General features: G+C 37.4%; 1 protein-coding gene across 3 annotated transcripts in view; it reads right to left on the bottom strand.

Annotated features, from left to right (window-relative positions):
- Positions 1-20033, bottom strand: part of LOC106666759 — a 139741-nt gene extending 119708 nt beyond the window's left edge. Inside the window, exon 1 of one of the 3 annotated variants that reach the window (XM_014394173.2) lies at positions 19681-20033. In XM_014394173.2, coding sequence (XP_014249659.1) covers positions 19681-19783 — 103 coding nt within the window. In that variant the 5' untranslated portion in view covers positions 19784-20033. The remainder of the gene's footprint in view (positions 1-19680) is intronic. The other 2 variants (XM_014394174.2, XM_024227113.1) reach the window with 2 other exon arrangements.
- Positions 20034-23519: the final 3486 nt, after the last annotated feature.

Here is a 23519-nt window from a genome sequence, read left to right as displayed (position 1 = left end):
CGGCTAGATACGCCGCTGCTCTACCACCTGAGCTATCGTGACCTCGATCCACTCGGACATCCACTCCCCATCTCAACCCCACCTTATGAGTTTTCCCTCACTGATTTAATTGGTCAAGCGGACCACGAAATTAGTAAATTTAAAGTTTCGATCTTTATTGAGATTAACTTCAGGGCCTGGGATTTACAAACATTGTTTACATTTAACAAATACATTTACGATGTGTAAAAGTGAATTTCTACAATGCAAAATATAGAAATACTTTGATTGAATATAAAAAATATATTTTGCATTGTATAAATTCACTTTTCCACATCGTAAATGTATTTGTTAAATGTAAACAATGTTTGTAAATCCCAGGCCCTGAAGATGATCTCAATAAAGATCGAAACGTTGGCACGATAAAGAAAATGTTTTTCTGAAACCTACATCACACCAGACTGCATCTCACGATTTCTGAATAATTAAATGTAAAGAAAAGCCCATTGGTCTCATCAAGAATCGAGTGATGTTTTATACTTCGAAAGGCTCTTTTCCATCTGATAAATGCTTCACCATGATCAAACCCATCGATTTTATGTCGGGTATTAATACGCGCACTTTGTTGTCAGGCTATTATCGAGACATTGTTCGTTAAACGATATTTCCCCCAGGTATGACAGACCTGAACCACCGATGATAGTGGACCAGTTTGATCCAAGACGACAAAACGGCAGATTCATCACCTCTCAGAAATCAACAATAAATTCCACAATAGACTTAAGGGTTCTTATATTAGGAAGATAATTTGGTCGGTGATGGATAAAAGTAGGGAGAATTAAGTCAGCAAATTCATTGAAATGGTGAAGTGTCGAAACTCGTATGACAGTCCTAACGAGATAACATGTTCTTCACTTTAAAAGTCCGAGGTGTATTTCCTTGTTGTTATTTCGGCTTACACAGAATATACCTGATTAGGTGCCTTCATTTGTTTCGAAGCATTCTGTATACCACATAATTTGTTTGATTTGATTTTCTCCTTTTCCTTTATAGACTGTTAGAACTTTGTAGATCGTTGCAAAAGATGTTTCCAGGATTATATAGTCGGTCGCCATTTCCAGGAAGGGGTACCTGTATTATTACTATTGCATCCCCAACAGTGCAACAGTGCAACAGTGCTGGAAATAAAAGAAATTTTATTTAAACACAGCTTCGCTATTATGGAGTTCCACAGCTTGGTCTGTACTACTGTAGACAAAATATATTGCATGCCCGAAATGTTTACTCTCCTCCCTCCAATTTGCATTTTTTAGAAGCCTCTATGAGATTTCCTAGCTTTTCCTTGTTGTTTCCGATAGAGAATGTTTCCCATAGATGTTTCCAATAGAGTAGGAGTAGTAGTGTTTCTAAGGCAGCTAAAGGTACTGTTATCATTGCCCATTCGCCAATCTTTTTACACTGCCTAATTTTTGATAGCGTGTTTTAGCTTCAGTCTACCAGATTAATAAGCTATAGGATATCTTAGGTCTTATTACTGCCGTGTATAGCGCGTTGCTGCTATCTTTGTGACTGAACGACGGCTACAGTTCTAGACACTGCTGTAACCTCGTTTGAATGGGTTGCACACGTGCATGCTCTTCAAAACCAGGTCTGTGACACAGCTGAATCATATTTAAGATAGAATTCGCTATGATTTATGTGTGATTTTATGTATGATTGCACCATGTAGAGCATCCGGTAGACTTGGTTTCAGTTCAGTCAAGAAAATTATGCAGCAGAAAATCATTAATGAAAGTAAAAAGACTGAAAAAACACTTCATTCATCAATGAACAATCAACATAGTACTTATTATTAGAAACGCAGGGTTGTGAAACCGTTCGAAATAGTTTAAATAGAAGGCTCAAACCTATTTATAATCGTGGTCATTTGATATCGGTATAACTTTTACGTTGAATCACCAGTTCTAAAATAAATCATCAGATCTAAACTTTTTTTTAACAAACTAAACGAAATCCCGTTGTGATATTTAATTAACAACCAAGTCTTTTAAAATAGTACACTGCCGGCCCTGCTCTTGCATTAGGAGGGAATGTTGTTTAATTAAGCCATTTCCAACTTCCCGACCAAGTTGGTGGGTTAATCCCGCCTATTCCCAGTTGACAATTCACAATATGGGTAATTTCAAATTCCCACTACACCGTTTTAGTTGCCAAAGGGAAAATAAACAATCACAACAGTTTGCCGTTAACTTGTCAGGAGAAGCAGTGTTTGGCATGTTTCACAGTCGAGAAAGGGTGGGAGTGTAGTTTAAGGGCTCATTAAGTTACTTTGACTCAATTTTCTTCCCTTTTCAAAGGATTCACCAACTTCGAATAAGCGTTTAAGTCCTTTTAGGAGACTTCAAAATCAATTTAAACAACGCGGACGTCCTGTCAAATTTTCCTTGTTTAAGACACATTCACTTATAATAATAACAATTTGGGAAGTTTAGGGGCCGACAAATAACTCAGGTCATTATCGGCCCTCTGAGTGTTTTTACTTCCTTTTCTGGTCTTTCACGCACATTTTTCAACCTGCAGACGTTTGAGCGTCTTGATCTGTCACTGACTATACTTTATATGAAAACTAAGTCAATGTTCTAGAATGCTCTCCTTCTCATTTGTACCTCAGGTTAACCATAGCCTACTTAATGTGGAACTGCGGTGACAATTGGTGGTGCAGTGTGGCCGAGGAGGTCAGGAGCCTCGTGTCCTCGGTCACTTCCCTTTCTCAATCCAGGTCCTTCGGCATTCGTCCTCTCCCAACCCTTGGATGCAAGGGGGTATCCATCCATGCACGACATAATGGTGTAGCCATGAGGGGGTGGCAACCTCTCTAAAGCTGGATTCGGGACGGCCACGGACGGCGGGTGCTTTATCAGAGGCACACGAGCTTTAGGGTACCAGATCCTGTCTGCATAGACGGGGAAGGGTGCATAGCCATCTGTACTACGAGGTGCCTCTGGCGGGAATTTAGAGAAGAGGTTGTCTTCTACGTGTGACCTTCGCACGAAACTTGTGTATGACCACCGTTATTCACCCGGCCTCACGGGATACGGCGGATCGGACGGCAGCGTATAAGCGTTGAGGACGCTATGATTATGCTGAAAAGTCCCTCGAATGCGTGAATAGTGGCGGATGGGTACGGGTAGAGAATCGGTTGCTCCTACTCGAATATGGTTTACACGTAGGTGTAGGCTGAACTCGATTGGAGGCTTTTACCGTAGGCAATACTCCTCTAGGGAATGGTTAGCAATTCCACTTTAAACAAAACCGCGGTCGGAGAGGATCCGGTAGTTTCTACGCTGGGGAAGCCACAATACTCTGGGAGGTAGAGTGGCCTTCCCTACCTAGGGAGTGCGCGGGAGACCAGGCTGATGCATTTCAGCCACCTTGGGTAGTCCTTTACGCGCGGCATAAGGTCTGACGCACAATGCAGACCCGACCACTCGGAATGGGCAAGCGGGAAGTGAGATCCTCTTGGCCCCTCGGGGAAGAACCGACGCTCACGGTTGGAGACCCATCCGGTCGCGAGTGGAGGCGCATCATCTATCATCTTGAGAATCAAAACGTCCGGTAAGGCCACGAGCCAGGTACGGATGTTAAAGATCATCATTGTCCTTTTAAGGACGAACAAGTATTTGGGAACATAATTGCTTCAGGTTTTCAACTACAGAATAGATATAAAACATACGTCCCGTTGTCATGATAGCTACGCTTAAGACTACTCGCGATTGTAGTGGCGAGTGCAGTGTATCCTATATTGTGGACGCAGCGTCAAACAATGATATGAAGTATGAACATTATCATAGATAATTACTACTAATAATATATAACAGTGAACAAATGTAAATAAAGGATTCATAAAGTCGATTCATATTCGGGTTTTTTGTATGTGTGCAATCACTCACGTCATACACTCACCCCAGAGTATTTTCGATATTCCTCGCGGCGCGGTTAAACACCCCCTTCCTTTCACGCTAATAAATTCTATTATTTCAAGAAAATTAAATAAAAACAACACAGACTGCACAAACATACGAACACTGTATACATTTAAAAATCCCTATAGCCTTGAGGTACCCGAACAGCGATCCGACTATATCAAAATATTACCTGTAACGTCAAGCTTTCTACAATACAAACGTTACACTTATTTAAATTTAAATCGTATATGAATGATGATTGATGAATATATGAAGATTGAGATGAAGATCCGATTTAAGGAGGTCCGGAGCTTTCGGTCTTACCAGGTGAAACAAGCAAATGAAATCAAACAAAACATGCTATAATATGTTATCGGATCAAATTGCCTTTGCTATTTGACAGCCAAATAAAAAATTTATAAAATAATTTGAAGTAGTGTAGGATTCAATTTATACACTTTTTTCTAATGCACGATAATGCCCGTCCACATGTTGCTCGCATAGCACAAGCGTACCTTCAACAGTATAACATCCTGGCCAGCCATTTCTACAACTAGAACCCCATCGAACACTTATGGGATAACCTCAAAAGACGATTAAGAGCACGTCCATCACTTCCTGATACAATCCACGATCTTGAAAGGACTTCTCCAGCAAAGAGACTTTTCCAGACTGATAGAAAGTATGCCGAGGCGTCTTTGAGATGTAATTAAGGCAAGAGGAGGAAATAGGCGATATTGAAATGTTAATTAAAATTCTAAAACAAAATTAAAACCAAATTTATCTGTCGTTATTTTTTCCATTTTCCTTAGCAATTTACTTTTTTTCTTTTTTAGACAAAGATTCAATATTAAACGTTAAAAAGTGAAACTTTGATTAATATATAAAAATCAAGTTATATTACAAGTGGGTGGAATTTTTTTCCAGGCAGTGCAATTTCCTAGCGTCCAAGAACGAATTTTGCCTGTGTTAAATAAAACCACTTTTCTATTTGCACCTACGAATTTCCCGAACGAATTAGCGAAAAGCGGTGTCAGCGAAATGTGATTACCACCGATTAAGCTAAGGAGCAGGAGGACGGTTTGTGCTGAGTTTCGGAAGGGCCGGTCGTTCCGTGACCGTACATAATTTGCCAGCGGAAAACTGCACACTCCCTCGTTCCGCTTATAGATTTGTGTACTTGCCGGGAAACATAGAGGAGGGGCGGTTATATCATATATCGCCCATGAGCCTCTCGACTTCCACCGACATGACCGAAACGGTGCAATTATCGTTTAACATAGTTTACGTTTAACTGTCCGGAGAAATGGTGCGAAATTGTGGGGCGAAATGGAATTTATAATAGGTTTCACGAAAGTTTCGACGATGGAAGAGAACAGTTTGTTACAAATCTCAACGAAATTTAGAATTCCAGTTCGTAAGTCCATATCGGCCTAACTGTGTTGATGTAAAGCTTCCTTTTATTTTTGAGAGTTAAATCAGACCGTTTGTTAAAAAGTCGGGCAAGAGGCGTACTACTACTTAGTAAGTTTGGACAGCAATGAAGATTGTTAACTCCCCTCCACACATTTATTATGTCAACGTTATTTGTAGATGGTAATAAATATTTTTTTTAAATCTATCACCTATACGTAAATATCCCAACAAAATTTGAAACTAAAGTATCATATATTATAGTTGGCCAAAATTAAAAAAGACCCTCTCGTAAGGAAGAAAGTTCTGAAAAAGAAAAATATCACACTTTGGGTTTAAAACATCGATATTTTAACATAGATCGACAAACATTCTTGGAATGTCAAACCATCAAAACTAGGCAGACCAATATCAATATCGGACCAATATATCCTAGACGATGGAGCTGCCAGTTCATCATCTCATATATGTGCCCGTCAGATGCATTTTGTCATTTCACCATTTTTGGATGAATGATTATCAAGATGATCGTAGCGCGATTAATTGAAATTACTAGCTACTATCCGGCGAGTTTAGAAGCGGGCGAGTCAGCTAGTTCGATAGTGATGGTGACCCTCAAAAATAGCTAGAGAATAGCTAGAGGTTTTCGCAGAAAACCAACACTTTGAGTGAGTAGAAATAATTTGATTGAATATAAAAAATATATTTTTTGCATTGTATAAATTCACTTTCTTCCACATCCTACATGTTAAATGTAAACAATGTTTGAAAATCCCAGACCCTGAAGATGATCTCAATAAAGATCGAAACGTGACAATTAATTAAGGCTTTTAGTTGAGATAAAAAAAAGTTAATGGCACGAGCGGGATTCGAACCCACGATCATCGGCTAGATACGCCGCTGCTCTACCATTTGAGTTATCGTGACCTCGATCCACTCGGACATCAACTTCCTATCTCAACCCCACCTTATGAGTTTTCCCTCCTTTTGCCATTTTTCGAATCCCGCTCGTGCCATTAACTTTTTTTTCTCAACTAAAAGCCTTAATTAATTGTCATGTATTAATTGGTCAAGCGGACCACGAAAGTAGTGAATTAATGATTTAGAAAAATAAAGTACACTTCACTAAAGCTCTCCGTCGACATTTCAATTGTCGTCGAGAATCAAAACCGATTACACGATATTTGAAAAATGTCAAAAGGAGGGAAAACTCATAAGGTAGGGTTGAGATAGGAAGTTGATGTCCGAGTGGATCGAGGTCACGATAGCTCAAGTGGTAGAGCAGCGGCGTATCTAGCCGAAGATCGTGGGTTCGAATCCCGCTCGTGCCATTAACTTTTTTTCATCTCAACTAAAAGCCTTAATTAATTGTCATGTATTAATTGGTCAAGCGGACCACGAAAGTACTGAATTAAGATCGAAACGTTGGCACAATAAAGAAAATGTTTTTCTGAAACCTACATCACACCAGACCGCATCGCACGATTTCTGAATAAATAGCTAGAGAGTTTAAACCACGATTGGGAATACGAATATTTTTCTTTCATTTTTTAACTTTTCTTGATGTTCTAGCGTTTAAAAATGAAGTGGAGCTTAAATAATATTTTAATTAATTAAACATTTTATCTAAGTTGCTCTAACCACTTGAGCTATCGTGACTTCGAAACACTCGGACACCAACTCCTCATCTCAACAAACAACCTTTCGAATTTTTCCTCTCTTTGCCATATTTTGAAATATCGTGTAAACACGATTCGATTCTCAGACGGCGAAAGTGGCTCGGGGTGTTAGCTTATTTAGAAGGTCGGACCTTAGATAACAAGTATAATTATGACTATTAAATGGGTTAATTAAACTATATTATGAAATTTATTAAACTGTACCAGTAGTGCCGTGTGTTATGGAATATAAAGGCAAAGACTATTGCAAAACAAACCTAAAAAGTGTAATTTTTCAACGTCTTTATAATGAACTTAACGAAAACAGTCAATTGGAGGAATGAATGTGAAGCTAAAAGCTGTGAACTACACAAAATTTAAAAAAGCAAGAAAAGTGGCTTTGGTACTACCGGTCGCAGCTAGTTCACTAACAACTATGTTGACTCACGACTGGTTTACTAAATAACGAGCCCACACGCCAGCGATTACCGGGAAAGTAGGCTTTTAACTTCTCTCTAAGATTGTTTACAACCTGCTAGTTAGCTCTAACTGGACGAGTTTACTAGCAGCTAGTGAATTTGCCGGCCAGTTGCATCTAAACTCGCACAATGAATCGTGCCTTAATCGACTACCTCGTAAATTTCAACAAAAAATTGAAATTGTATGCAGAAATTCAGAACTCCTTTTTAAACTTAACTAAAAATTGCAGCAGGTGTACAAACCTCGTCAAATTTTAAATTAGTTTACCAAAAAGAAAAAAAAAACAATCTTCTTACATTTCCTTAAGGCCTTAAATCGGTTTCATTTGAAGCGTTAAAAGGGGGGCGTTTGAGATATGCTGATTGTAAGATCCGTATCTTAATGCTGTTTGAGTTGGTGGATTAAGATGGAAGGCAGATGGGCAAAGGGAAACGGTTAAGAGATTAATGTGGCACGCTATACCCCCCAACTCTTCCAACCATCTCCTGTGGCAATCCTTAAATATAGCCCGTGCAAAATTTAATTTTACACGATTACATTTTTCGCAAACGTGAACAACACGAGAGAAAATATTTAAAAAATAGCAGAAAAATCATCCCAAATACTACAATACACTAATTGGGTTTCATGTTGTCTTTCTTTATTTAAATTGCGATTTTGGGCATTGTAGTTTATTACCCCGCAATTTGTACTTTCTTTTGTTTAATTGCTCGATTCCTGAAATAAGAAAAAAAAATCTTGCACGCAGGACTCTGATTCAAAAACTGGCAGACAAACATCCAAAAGTATAAGAATTTGTGAAAATGCCTAAATTTCACTATAAATCCCTATAAATAAAGCTGAAAAGTGTTCTTCGAAACAAACACTGAGGCCCAAGTAACTCCTTTAAAAAGCCAAGCCTTGGCATTGGAATGAAAACTAAAAGAAAAAGTAAATCTAGCTGAAAGCCAGCCCAGTCAGAATTTTATTCATTATAATATAAATCATTTTTGTTGTATGGCCCATTTTCATTTATGGTTTTGTTTTGGCATTTTTTTCCTTTTGACTATCAAAGATGATTGTTTTAATTTTGCCCTTACGGTATTAATTACGGGCCTGAAGGGCAAAATTAAAACAATCAACTTTGATAGTCAAAAAGGAAAAAAAATAGCAAAAAATAAAACCATAAATGAAAATGGGCCATACAACAGAAATGATTTATATCAATAAAAACTAAAATGGATAAAATTCTGATTGTGCTGGTTTTCAGCCGGATTTGCTTTTTCTTTTCGCTTTCCTTCCAATGCCAAGGCTTGGTTTTTTTTAAAGGATTTACTAGGTCCTCGGTGTTCTTTCGACGAGCATTTTTCAGCTTTATTTGTAAGAATTTATAATGAGATTTAGGCATGTTCCAGAATTCTTATACTTTTGAATGTTTGTCTGCCAGATTTTGAATGAACTCGAAAATATGTCCTATGTCCTACAGTCAGAATGATACGTACTTCAAATACATCGAAGACAAGTTGGAAGGTTGTTGCCTATTAAAATACTATCGTGGGTTGTTAGCCTGACGTGACCTATTCGCAATTCTCTCAAGTTCCTCAGTTGGCCGTTTAAGTACAACTGGCTTAATTTGTTTCATACTAACTCTACAGACATTCCATGTTGCCGCCCACTTTCGTTTGATAATGTTTTTAACATAAACGACTAATCGTCTGGTTGGAGATGAAATTGCTCTGTTCTCTGGGGATCGTTTGCAGCGTTCCTTGCCTTTTGATCAGCTCTTTCACTTTCAGAAATGCTGACGTGACTCGGAATCCACCTAATCGACTAGGAATACCACATGTATGTTAAGTTGATTGATTTCTCATATCATTTATTTATTTTTGATGGCTTCGAGACTAATCTTTGAATCAGGTCGAATCATTATTAAAAATTTCCTTGCTATTCCTTTATAATGCTCAATGACCTTCTGACTGCATGAAGTCCAGCTGAGTATATGCTAGCCCCATTCAATAGAGACCAGCTGAGGTTGTACTCATCAGCAAATATCCCACACCCTATACCAATTTCATTTTTGACCCATCGGTATAAAAAACTTTATAATTGGGAAAGTAATTTAAAATTCGCAAGAATTCTGCCCCGTTCTTTAGAGAAGGTGTTTCCCTGTTGTTCAATAAGGCCAGATCTTCCATAATTGTGCCAGTAGGTAATGACCAAGGTGGAATGTATAGTAATTTAAATCTTCAACCGCCGGCAAGTTATCCTAATATCAACATTTCAGTACCGCGGATTCCAAAAGGTCCCGTCCTAGTTCTTAGGAACGAATACAAATCTGAGTGAGGATTATGCAAAAATGAAGGAAATGAAGGATTAAAAGGCTTAGACCAAATTCTACCAACAAACCTAAGAATTGCCTCCTCCCTGAAAAGATCCGTAGGAAGGACACCGACGTCATTGCAGAGACTAAATAAAGGGCTTGTTCTGAACGCCCTTGTTGCAATCCTGATACCTTGGTCCCATCTAGCGGTTTTAAAGTTGATATTCGCACTGAAGGGTAACCTGCTACTCCTTATCTTAAACTTTGCTCTTAAGTACATGCTGAATATTCTTAAAAGAATTGCTCTATTCGCTCCCCAATTATAATTAGCGAGAAATCCCATCAGACCTGAATTAGCCAATTAGTGCCTTCATTATTATTATTATTATTATTATTACAGTTAACAATACGGACATTATTGTTAATATTGTAAGTTCTATAAAACTACTATCTTCACAATGAAGAAATGTTTATGAGAATTAAATATTTATAAGAATAAATATTGTAAATTACTAAGATTATATGTATACTACTGTAAGAATACAACTCCCTCGGTATGCCATTAAAGGCTAAAACAGATATAATAAATAAATTCATTTACGTTTTAGTGGTCAATTGACCAAGATACATCTTTCAATTAATTATTTTTTCCATGTAATATCTTGGTCTGTGTCACGATTGGGATTCGAACCCACGACATTCGGCTAAATACGCCGCTGCTCTACCACGTGAGTTATCGTGACTTTGATCCTCTCGGACACCAACTCTCCATCTCAACCTACCTCGAATTTTCCCTCTTTTTGCCATTTTCAAATGTCGTGGAATCAGGATTGGATTCTCAGCGACTTATGAACTGGCAACGGGGTGCTGTTTCGAGAAGTGATACTTCTTCTTACTTTATTAAATATTAATGCAGTTAGTTTTTGAGGTCAATTGACCAAGTTACATCTTTCAATTAATTATTCTTTTCATGTAAGGTCTTGGTTGAGATAGAAAAGTCGGTGTCACGATTGGGATTCGAACCCACGACATTCAGCTAAATACGCCGCTGCTCTACCACGTGAGTTATCGTGACTTCGATGCTCTCAGACACCAACTCTCCATCTCAACCTACCTCGAATTTTCCCTCTTTTTGCCATTTTCAATAAATAAATAAAATAAGTCAATGGCACGAACGGGATTCGAACCCACGAAATTCGGCTAGATACGCCGCTGCTCTACCACTTGAGCTCTACTCGCTCGTGCCATTGACTTTTTTGATCTCAACTAAAAACCTTAATTAATTCTAATATATTAATTGGACCACGAAATTAGTGAATTTAATGAATTAAAAATGAAGTATACTTCTCTAAAGCTCTCCGTGGCCATTTCATTTGTCGCCGAGAATCCAATCCGATTACACGACATTTGAAAAATGGCAAAAAGGAGGGAAAACTCAAAAGGTGGGGTTGAGACAGGAAGTTGGTGTCCGAGTGGATCGAGGTCACGATAGCTCAAGTGGTAGAGCAGCGGCGTATCTAGCCGAAGNCGGAATTAATAAGTTACCAACACGTTGGGAGAAATGTATTGAGAGTATGGGAAATTATTTTGATTAAAGAACATTGCTTTAAAGTAACTAGTTTCTTTTTTTTTGTTTAATACCAAAATCCTGCATTATTTTCCGGACAACCCAATACCTAAAGCTGTCATAAATCTTGACTAAAAAATGACGAGATTTCCCAGCTTTTCTTCCTCTGGATGTTGAAGCGATGTACCGAAAACACGAGATACTTGATTTTTCACGTAAACGAGTTTCCTCCGAGATGAAACATTCAAAACGGAAGGTGATAAACCCTTTTTACATGGGAAAATGTGTTCTAATGATAGACTCAGTGGGTAGGTTTTGTTAATTTAGCTTATCTCCGGCGAAAGGGGGTGAGGGCGAGAGGCTTGTCGATCCATCCTCATTTCCTTCTAACTCTTCACAATACCGCCTCCGACCTCGACGCACCCTCCTTTTCATCCCTCACTTACCTCGTTTATATTAATTACACTACATAATTCCCCCTTTGCCCGGAAAACTAGGTAAAAGCCTTTTGTAGTGGTTTTCCGAAGTGAAACTTTCCGCCGGTTTATGTTGTTAGTTGTTTACCACTGAAACGTTATAATGACAATATAATTATAGAAAAACTTTTTACCCTTCGGAACCGCATCCTATGTAAAGAATCCGGTTAATCATACGACACACACCTACTAGTCTTATAACGCATTCATCGTTGTTATGCCTCCACAGTCATGTTTTAATTAAACAAAACATAAGCTTGATAATTAACAATTTTCTATGGCTGTTTAAGCTGCATCATTGGATGAACATACTATTCCCAATAAAGCCCAAGCCTAATGTAAGATGGTTGGTTGATCGACTTTTTTTTTAATAGGCCATGATATCGTTTGGTTCTTCCGTTTACATCTATATTATAAACCTACAGAGGGGCTTCCCAAACTGTGGTCCGCGGTGAAATTCGAGAAAAAGTAAAAATTACAAAAATAAACTGGCAATGGTTAAACAAAATATACAAAAAAAAACTAATAACATTGAGTACTGAAAACAAAAGGTTTTATGTAGTAGTAACAATCATTGTGATCTCCACAGACATGATTTAGCCATGAAACAAATGCCAGCCTCTTTTAAGAAAGTTTTGGATGAATCTGCCCAAATTGTTACGTATATCAAGTCGTGGCCAATGAAGTCAAGAGTTTGTACAGTATTACGTGTCGATAAGGTATGCCATCATCGTGCCCAGCTTCACCTTACAGAATTTAGGTGGCTATCTTTTGCGAAACCACTTTCACGATTACAGGAATTACGTTCTGAAGTCTTATCTCTGATGATCACAATTGGCCAACGTTGTCAATGATGAGAAATGGCAATTTATACTGTCATATTTATAAGATATTTTCATTCAAATGAATGAGATAAGTCTTTCTTTGCATGTTAAGAGTACCACAACTTCCGATGCTAAGTACAATGTTCACGCTTTCACAATAAAAATCCAGTTTTGGGTTGAATCTGTGGAGAAGGAAGAGGTGGACTGTTTTCCTGTGTTAAATGATGTTTTCTTAAGTCACAACCAGGATTGATGAAATTTGTGCACCTTCGAAGTTTGTAGATGTCCTTTTAGCACTACTTGATTGATTGTCTTTGATATACGTAACAATTTGAGCAGATTCATCCAAAACTTTTTTAAAAGAGGCTGGCATTTGTTTCATAGCTACATCTTGTCTGTGATCTCCAATGCTGCTACAACAACTTTCGTTTTCAGTGCTCAGTTTTTTTTTTTCGATAACTTAAAAAAAAGAGATAAAAGATGTGTCAGGATGTATAGGGTCGCATCCGAAATTTGCACCCTATTTTTCACTCCGTCTGGAAAACAAAAAATTGAGAAAGCAAAACATGTTCTTCCATTTGCCACAACTTATGCGAATCCGGATTTTCTATCTATACAACCACCATAACTACACACTGAAGCTGTCTAGATGCTGAACCGGAAATTCGTCTCCATCTATCAAATATTAAATTCAACATATCCAAATTGTGCAGGCTAAAATAACCTCACTCTTCCCATTAATTTATTAATCATTAATGTTTAAATTATTACTTTTGAAATTGGCTAAAGTTTTACTTATCTATTGATTCCGTCCTGTCCAATTTGATTTTTCTGTTCCGCATTTTGTAAATCAAGTTAAGTATGTCAAACTGTTGTTTGTTTGTTGTTTGTTTTCATAGTAACTAAAAACTAAAACTAAAAACTAACTAAAAAGGAATGGAATGGCTAATGCTATTTCATAAAACTTTAATTTACATTTTTATAAGTATATCATTTTAAATGCTTGAATGCGATGGGTTCGCCCTGGATTTTGTTCTGTGAAAGGGGTCCGCTGGCTAAAAAGTTTGGGAAGCTGTAGGACAGACAGTGTAAGAACGTTGAGAACTGCTAACTTTGGTCAATCCTGCTCACAATTCGGAACAAAATTGTGTTTCTAACCCTGTGACAATTTTGTGCTGCCAAATCGACAGAAATTCACTCTTCAAAAAGTAAACAATAGAGATATTTTGGTTCTTCTTAAACCTGAATTTTATTTGAGTTACCAATTTTTCTCACTGTTGTATCGACACCCTGCTTATATCCCTCACTAACCAACATACTTTTATTGTTGGACACTAAAGTCTATCGTGATTTAGGGGATAGTAGGTGAGCTTTGAACCTGTAGTTTAGAAGTTTCCGAACATACTTGTCCGTTTATCCTCCATGATTAGGTCTATAAGACGTCTTCCGATATTTCACTGTCAGTGGTGAGTTTGTTGTCTTATATGATTTGGTTATACGCCTGAGATACCAAACTACTTTCATACCTGAAGAGTCACCTAAAGTTCATTCTGAGATTTCTTGTTGTGGTGTGAGGTGTGATGAGCCTGAAGTTTAGAAGTTTCTAGACCTTTTGGTTCGCCAATCCACGCTGGTTAGGACTGTAAGAGGGAGGGGTTTGTACCCTTGCCTGTCCTACCAAACTACTTTCATGGTGCACAGTGACTACAGTCCTTGATGAGATGTCTTGTTGAGTCTAGGTGCGTTTGAGATATAGTGTAGAAGCTTCGAAACATCCTGGTCCGTATATCCTCGCTGGTTAAGTCTGTCAGATCGTTTCGACATTTCGCAATATTCAGTTTATTGTCTTATCTCACCTCGCTTATATGCCTGACCTACCTACCATGTAGTTGAAGGGCTTGTGATTTTTTTTGTTGAGGTCAGCGGGATTTAACCAGGAGTTCGCTTTTCCCTGTCATCTCTGGTTTTCTCTATCTATCGCGTCACAAACACATCGTCTAATGACCAAAGACCTCACACCAAAGCACGACTAAAAAGCATACCCCGCACAAACCAGACGAAAACAACAAAGCACAACAAAAATGAAACTAGATAAGGACCTATTAGTCTCTCATTTAAAACAGTGGCATAATCCAACCAACATCAATTTTAGTCTTAACAAATTGATGAACAACATGTTTCGTCTGACGATACCTCATTTATTTTCGCGTCTGTCAGACTTGTTTTGGCGACTTCAGGATTGTAGCATGTCGTTTATTTTTCATATTACATTTCACATGTACAATGAACCGAACTAAAAAAAAGAGCATAAGATAAATTATGAAAAGTGATATATACATTAATGACAATAGTCTTGAGGTGCAGGTCCAGCAGTATGTTTATGTAACTTTTTTTTCTAGACAATGGCGTTGAGGAAAATATTCTGTCAGTAATTAAACGTTTAATCGAAGGCCAGGTTGAAAGCGTCTAAAGACTTCAAACTGAAAAACTGTAATTTGGTCGTTTCTATTTCTGGCCCCCCCCCCCAATTTCCGCCGTTTCTTGTCGTCAGATTGGTTTCGGTTATTGTTTCATTTGATATAGACGAGTACCATGCACATCATGTCATTATGAAAGAGTGTTTGAATCTTTTTGCGGTCTGTGATGGATTAAGACTCGATTTTTAGTATTTGTCTCGACAGGTTGTGTTGTGTGGTTGTGCAGTGTTTTCGATTGAGTAAATGAGGCGTGTGAGTTGTTGATTTGTGTGGCCATAAGTTCATACAATTGCGGATCCAGGGTAAATAAATCATATAGGACGATTTGGGGAAAACGACGGAAAATCATACAATACGACTCACTTCAATCAAAACCACCACGAACCCTCAACAATACAAAGCGAGTTAATATTGTGGGTTTTCTCCTTGAAGCCTGAAGGGGTGATGGACACGTTAATCGTTTCCGAAAATTATGGTCTGAGGACTTTCGCTGGTTTGGTCTGTCAGAAGCGTTTTGGCGTCATCAGTGGTGTTTTTTTAGATATACATTGTGAAAGTGATCTTTGTCTATCTTAAGCAGTTTAAGTCCCATTTTTTGTTTGCTCCAGTCATCGTGAAAGTACGTTTTTTGCTTTTTAACCACTGTAAACGATTCTTAGTAATCATGATTTTTGTATTATGAATTTCTTCATACTCAATATGTTGTTATTGTACTTAAGTAGTTCATTTTTCTGAGATTTTGTATTATCGGGTTGTAAAGTAAATCCATTTCAAAAATAAATGAGCCTTTTTGTTCCATTACTTGATGCCACCTTCTATGTAATTTGTGAACCCATCCTACCAGAATTTCTCAGGTTTTTGAGCGATGAACTCTGTCTTTTCCTTACACCTGGAGTGAAGTGTATTAAAAAAGTATTCCAAAGCCCGGAATAAAAGAAAGACTGAAGAGTAATTTTAAGCTTGCCCCTATTGTTACTCTTCCATTTATATTGGGTTAGTTGCTGGTTGGTCAATGGCGCTGCTTTCAACTTCCTCGTCATGTGTTTGATTGTTAACATTTTGTTTATATGTGGGAGGTTTGAATCAACTCTTATTAGGTTTTCTGTTGCTGTTGAGTCTCTGCATGTGTCGAACTGGAATCTCTTGTTAGTTTTTATAAAAGTTCATTTAAACATGTTCTGTTCAGTTTCTGCAGTGATGCTATGTTTTTACGTAAGGAGGTGAGGTCTGTTTTGTTGTCTATGCGTTGTAGTTGGTGTCTACTATGGTAAGCATGTATACACATCAACTTATCTGCGTACATGTTTCATGTTGTGTCATTTTTATTGTTTGTATCTCGTGAATGCGTTGCTCGTTGGTTAATAGTACTGTTTTCAGTCTCTTCGTCATTTATTTGCTTTGTAACAGTATGTTTATGTGTGACTGGTTTGAGTCAGCTCTTATGATATGTTGCTGTTGGTGCTCTGCAAGTGTCGAACCGGAATCTCTTGTAAATTTTGGAAAAAGTTAATGTAAACTTCTCGGTTGTTAAACATTTATATATTTTCTGAACATTGTTTTTATGTGAATGAGAGGTCAGTTATGTTGTCTTTTTTTTTCGAGGTTTGGTGTATTTTTATGGCGGAACTCTTATCACCAAACGTTGAATATCAATGAAGTCTTTAGTTCTAACTGATTTTCCAAAATCATTTGGAACTAAAGGCTTCATCGATGTTGAACCTTTCATGTTACGGTGTCTATATTAGCGTTGTAGTTGGTGCCTGGTGCGAGTATGTACGTAATTAACTTATCTGTATATATGTTTCATGTTGTGTTTTGCCAATATTTAGAGAAAGTATTTATTTTCAAAGTTTCCCAGAATACTTCCGCATGTCCATGGATAATTTTTATATTGCTACAGAAACAGGCGGAAAATGGATAACCTAGTAATATCCTAGCACATGGCCTCATCAACACGTTGACACTCATAATATGTGTTCTCCGGCTATCAAATCTACTGTTTAAACCATAAATTTTTATCCCCCATTGACAAACAGATTTTTTTTTCTGAACTCAGCCGGCAATGTTAAGCCCAAATGATAATGAAGTTCTGTGAGGACTTCCGTCGACTCCTGTTTTGTTACCGCAAGAATTAGCCGTTTCAAATAAGTCAATACTTTGTCCAAGCTCAACCTCAACAAATAATAAAGCCAGGGTTTACTTAATAAAACTTCGTGTTTTAATCAGGCAATTCGAACTTTAACGTAAACACAAAACCTCAACTATCGATATTCAACCTACTTGACAATATATGTTCAAAGTGCTGGAAAATTTATTTGGTCATCGACACTGCAAGTAGAACTGTGTTGCGAAATATGAAAATCGGTGGAGAGAAGGGCTATATAATGTTTGAACCAAGTCAAGGAGGGTTATCGATCTTTCTGTTGTGTCACATGCAACAAAGCATTGGAAGCAGCCTTTGAGGTCCGTCATTTTCTCGATGGATCGCCCAAGGTAAAAACTCAATTTTTTTTTTAATTGACTATATTCCAAAACGCTGAGAGGAAAAATTTATTGATTATGCCGTATATTGATATTTATTTTTTAACACTGCAGTTCCAAATATGATATTTTTTTACTGTATTTACTCGTTAAAAATCAATTTGTAAAACAAATACATAGATCAACAACTGCTAACGGTTGAATTATTTTTGGAGTAAATGTAAAGCTAATTTGTCGGAAAAATCATTTAGAGTGGATTCATTGCGATGCCGACAGTCAATAATGAAGCAGCACATTAATTAATTTGAAATTACCAAATGATAAACAAAGTCACGAAATGTCAAAGAGATTAATTATTTTCGAAAATATGAAATTTTCTGATTTTTTTTATAATTACTGATGGGAGAAATACATCAATGATGATACCCTTTGAGTAATTATTAAATATTTTTGTAGTTTAAAACGTATTACAAAAAATTAGTTTTATAATAAATAAATTAAACATTTTTTTCTTGACTTTTGCAACTTTCAAGACATTTAAACTTAAATCAATTGAACAACTGAATGATTTGTTTTATCTCCCCAGATCTCATGAGTATCAACCTAGCGATATACGTCTTCCGAATAAATGAGCTTTTTAAAAATCTCCTCATACGTACCTGATATCCAGGCTTACTTTGACCTATTTATGAAAAAGTATGTTCGGATGTGTCCGCAAGATCGTTTGCAATAATTAACCTTACAATTTAATCCATTTATGACCTACCAACAAATGGCATCAAGCAAGGATATATAGGTCAATTTAAAAAAGAAACAATAATTCAACTTATGATTTCAATTTAGCTAGTGATCCCTGAAGAGGGACCAGGAACGTGGCCTGAAATACATTACCGACTGAAATATATTGCATAAAAATAAATTGGTGTGTTTAGTTTTAAAAAACCAACATTAGAGTATTTAATCTATAGTATAGTATCAAAATATATAGTATATATTACAAAGAAGAAAATTTGAGAATTTAAATATTTAATATATCCTCAGATTGAGTCGGCTGTATGTGCGGTGACCGCTTTTCGCCCCTTTCCGTAACTGTTATCGTAACCTTTATGGAACGGATGCCACATAGACGTCACTATAAAGTACTACGTCCGATAAAACCCACGTCCCGACGACCCGAAGAATATTTTAATCCGGCCAATCTCTTATCCCTTTACGAGAAGCGGTGCAAAACGGGCGTATAAATATTAATATGCTAGACGGTAAAAGAAACGACCCGCGAGGTTGCATTGATGATGCCGATTGACGACCAGTACAAATGTATAAAGACGTAAATTCCTATTTAGCAAAAAATTATCCCCGACATGAAATCATTAAAGAACCGCCGGAAATAAGGAAGGTGGGAAATTATGAAGAGAAAATAATCAATGATGATCGTAGTATAGTCAACGTGCAGATAAGCAGCCAAGAACGTATTGAAAATAAAAATACGTTCTATATTGAGAACCTCATAAATAGGATTTACAAGGTCTTGTTAAAACCATGGTGTATGCTGGAGAAAAGAATTTTCAGGGAGGTTAACCGGCTACTATTCAAAAAAGAATATGTATAAATGGATTTTATTTTCTTTATAAAACCTTTTTTGATTATATAAATTTTCTACTTTCAAAGTGAAAGTTGGGTTGAAAATCGGTCTGGTCTATATAAAATCAAATCTTCGATTAAATATACGAAAGAGGAAAAGGCTATATTGTTATTACTAGATTGTTTGAAGGCAAGAGACATTGATGATTATTGTTTAAAAAATAGGTCAACATTTATTTCATTTCAGCCAGTTGACTCGTGATAATCTCGACTCGTAGTGCCGGTTTGAAATCGAGGGAAGAATGGTTTCGAGGCCGGGCCTGGAGTCGATTATTTTTTAAAATGTTAGCGTGCACGACCGTGGCGATGGCGAGTTGAGTGCGACATGCGTGGCAAACCGTAACGGTCCCGCCAGTTCGATACGCCGGTCTTAAATAATAATAAATTCAATAATGAATTTGCCCTAGGGCTTCAACTCACATTGTATGTTTTTCGCTTTTGCGATCCCCTGGGAAGCGGCGAGAGCGAAGAGGACGAAGACGAGGGTGGAGAAGCAGCGGCCGCTCGCCGCCCGCTGGGGCATCCCTCCTAACTCCGGACACTAGACACACATGCCCGTTTCGAACAATGGAGTCGACAACGTCATGTTTTCTCTTCGCCTTCAGACATGGCTATGGCGGGACCGGCCTCCTGTTTAACCCTCTTATATTGATCGCCTCCCGTCGACAGTGCGCAATCGCCCACCCCCTGTCAAAAAATCTCTGCCTTTTTCCTTATCCACTCTCCGCCGACCGACCCTTTCTCAGACGACTGCCCCACGAATTAGCAGTCGCTAACTATTCGGTTTCCTGCAGAGACCGACTGGTCGACTTTGTCCATCGTACCCAGCCCTTCTGCTCGACTCTTCTTCCTGTTAGGACGCCGACTTCCTTGATATGGCCTCAATAGCAAAGTGGGAGGTTCGGTCGGGATTGGTTTCGTCTGCGTAGGCATTTTTGTCAGTTTGGCCCTAGATTGTTGGCCGGACTTTGTGTGAGTGGGTGGGAATGAGTGAGTGGGTGGATGTGGGTGTTTATAAACACAGTCTTTAACAGACTTTATTAATAACTTGTCATCGGTAAGCCTACCTAAACAATGAAAATGACATAATTTTCTAAAGACAAAGCAACATGTCAACTAGAGAAAACTCATTTTACATCACTACCAGTAAATTATCTATTACAGGTATAATGAAACCTCTAGTTAAAGGTCAGTGGTGCGACTATTTTAGTCCCCTTTTAGAAGTGTCCTCTAAAGATAGATTTTTCACCTGATAACACTTAGCTATAATACTAATAATAGTGGTGCTTTATTTATTATTTATACTTTTTACTATATTTTACACGTTTTTTTTTTTTTTTTTTTTTTTTTTTTGTATGCTATTACAGCATGGAAAGTCCGTCTGCCGGAAGTCAACCAAAAAAGAAAGAATAAATAAGAAAAATTCAGGATTTGTTGATTGTAAGGAAAGCAATGAAAATATCATTGTATATATAATTATGAACTAAGCTATTACCATTTTATATTTGAAAAAATTATCTTACATTAAAAACGTGCATAAATATATAAAAATAAACATTTATATAAGTATACATAAATATGTATATAATGAATTAATCTTTATGTAAGATATTGGTTGAGATAAAAAGTCAGTGCCACGAGCGGGATTCGAACCCACGACCTTCGGCTAAATACGCAGCTGCTCTACCACTTGTGCTATCGTGACTTCGATCCACTCGGACACTAACTTCCCATCTCATCCCTCCTTTCGAATTTTCCCTCTCAACCAATACTTTACATAAAGATTAATTAATTTAGTTATTTGGTCAATCGGACCAAAAACTCTAATTGATAAAAAATAAACTTATATCTTCCTACTTATCGAGAAACTTGATTTTAAAAGTTGAAATGCTGTACACTAATTCGTATCTGTTAAACCATGCTTCACGTGAGTACTTAGCAAGAGAGTGACTTTGATGATTTATCGAGTTCAGTAGGCAAAGCAGCCGAGCTCTGGTCATCATCGTTGGCTGTCTTAGATACAAAAGACGAAACACGGCCAGCACAGTGCACTCAGCGACAAAATGGAAAAAGTCCTCTTTTTTTGAGTAACATAACGAACATTGTTGCCTTCCAACCTCCCTCCATGGAACACAATTTAAATTCAATTGCTCATAGTAGTTAGTTTTAGTGCTTAGTTTTAGCAGCAGCGAAGGTCAAGTAGTCTAAGGGTGTGGTTACTACTTTGAGCAATGACTCAAATCTTTTTAAAACAAAAAGCGGTCCGATGAACTTGCTTGATGTAAACAGGCTTCTGGTAACTTAGTTATCTATATGTATATACATACTACATGTGAGGGGTAGATTTAGAAATATTTTTCCAAAGACTTTTCTTTAAAGATAAGGTTTAATATATCAGAAAAGGCTTCAGCCAGCTGGCAGTTGTAATTTTTTTGTACTCTTCTGTTTGTCACAACTGCATTCTTTGATGCAAATTACATCAATATGAAGAGTTAGATGGACTCCATTCTAGGATGGCGATGTCAAGTAGTGAGGTTCTCGCGGGGCCAGCTAAGCTTTAGCCTCCTGTGGGGATTAATCGGTAACGTGGTGGATGACAAGTTTTTGGCGAAAGGGTCAGTTTCAGGATAGATTAGAATGAACTGCTTTTGATTTATGCAACAGTGATGACTTCGCAAAAACATTATTATCTCATGAAATACCGCTATACATCTATACAAGGGTCAGAAGAACCAATCTTTATAAACAAAACAAAACTATTGGAAAACTGCTCAAATAATCAGGCCGAGCTGCTGACGCGTCTGAAAGCGTTGAAATGGTTGCTAATAAAAGAAGAGGAAAAAAGAACAAAACAGTCCGAATTTTGACTGATAGCCAAGTTTCATTGCCAGCAATAAAAAATTATAGAAACCATTTTCCATTCAGGAAGAACATGTACGAATTAATAAAACATGGATGGAAAATACATCCAGGGTAAAAGGGCACGCAGGAAATGGTCGTAACGAAATGCTGATCAAAAAGCTAAAGAAGCGACTACGGATGATATGTTGACACCTGAGATGGAAAGAAAGCCTATTTCTGCACTAAAGAAACAAATTAGAAAAAGGACAATCGCAAAATGGAATCAAGAATGGGTAAGAAAAAACTACACCCGTGCTAATAACACATTTTCCCGAAGGGAGCTGGAACGGGAAGTAGACGGATATCCCAGCATAAAAAAAGACAATGCACTTGGAAGAGTACATAACGTTCACCCAAATCAATCAAAGCGTTTCTATCCCAGAATTCTTTTATAGCATATTCGTGGGCTTACTTTTTTTCAACATTGGAACACGATAAATGGCGAAATAGAGGAAACTTATCAAACAGCTTGAAAGAATACGGTCTTTTAGAAGATGATGAAAATTGGGAAAATGCCCATGAGATGATTTCCCAATCGGGCTTTCAATTGAGAGAATTATTTGTATTCCCTATTTAACTGTCTTTTCCTATAACGATTAAGGACAAACGAATAAATAAATGTGGTTAGATTTGTGGAAAGAATGTTTATCACACGGACAGTTATATGTCGGTTTCTTAAGAACCAAATTAATAAATGAAGTTCCTGTACAAATAAAAAATTTGCACTTAATCATTCAAATTTTCATACTACCCGAGCGAAGCTGGGGCGATAGCTAGTCCAAATAAAATAAGATTGGTTTTGGAGGAAAGTCAATCCATTCGCAGAAACATTCCAATTCAATTAATCAATATTTGTAAGCATAATTAGAAGTCGTGTTAATACTCAGAGCTTCCTTAGTATTACGCTACCTAAGAAAAATGGCAATGTTAGCCTGCCTCCTATTCAGACTTTTTCTTTTACAGAGTAGGACGAGAGGATAGTGTCATTGTCCTTTATAGTCCTTTAGAGTGTCCCCTAAGTAAAGGTGTTAAATACATAGACGTGAATCTTCCACACCTGTGCATCTGTAACTGACCCATAAATGGAGGTGTCCCTTAAACAAAGGAGTCCCTTAGCGGAGGTTTCATTGTATAGGCCTTAGTCCTAAAATTAACTTCACACTGTAGTACAATTGACTTTAGGATGGCTTGAAGTCCTCGTCGTTTTTAAGAGTAGTCGTGTCAAATACATAAAAAATTATGTCCGTGGATTCCATCTATAACTGTCCTGTAAACGTACTGCCTTTCTATGTTATCGAAAATTTGTCGTTATGATGGTGATGGTAATGAGGATACGAGGAAACCGGGTTTGTGTTCCC

Source organism: Cimex lectularius, unplaced genomic scaffold (assembly GCF_000648675.2).
Source record: "Cimex lectularius strain Harlan isolate CLEC.00 unplaced genomic scaffold, Clec_2.1 scaffold52, whole genome shotgun sequence".
NCBI lineage: Eukaryota > Metazoa > Arthropoda > Insecta > Hemiptera > Cimicidae > Cimex > Cimex lectularius.
The sequence above is the reverse complement of the archived record's forward strand: the minus strand, read 5'-3'. Positions and strand labels throughout refer to the sequence as shown.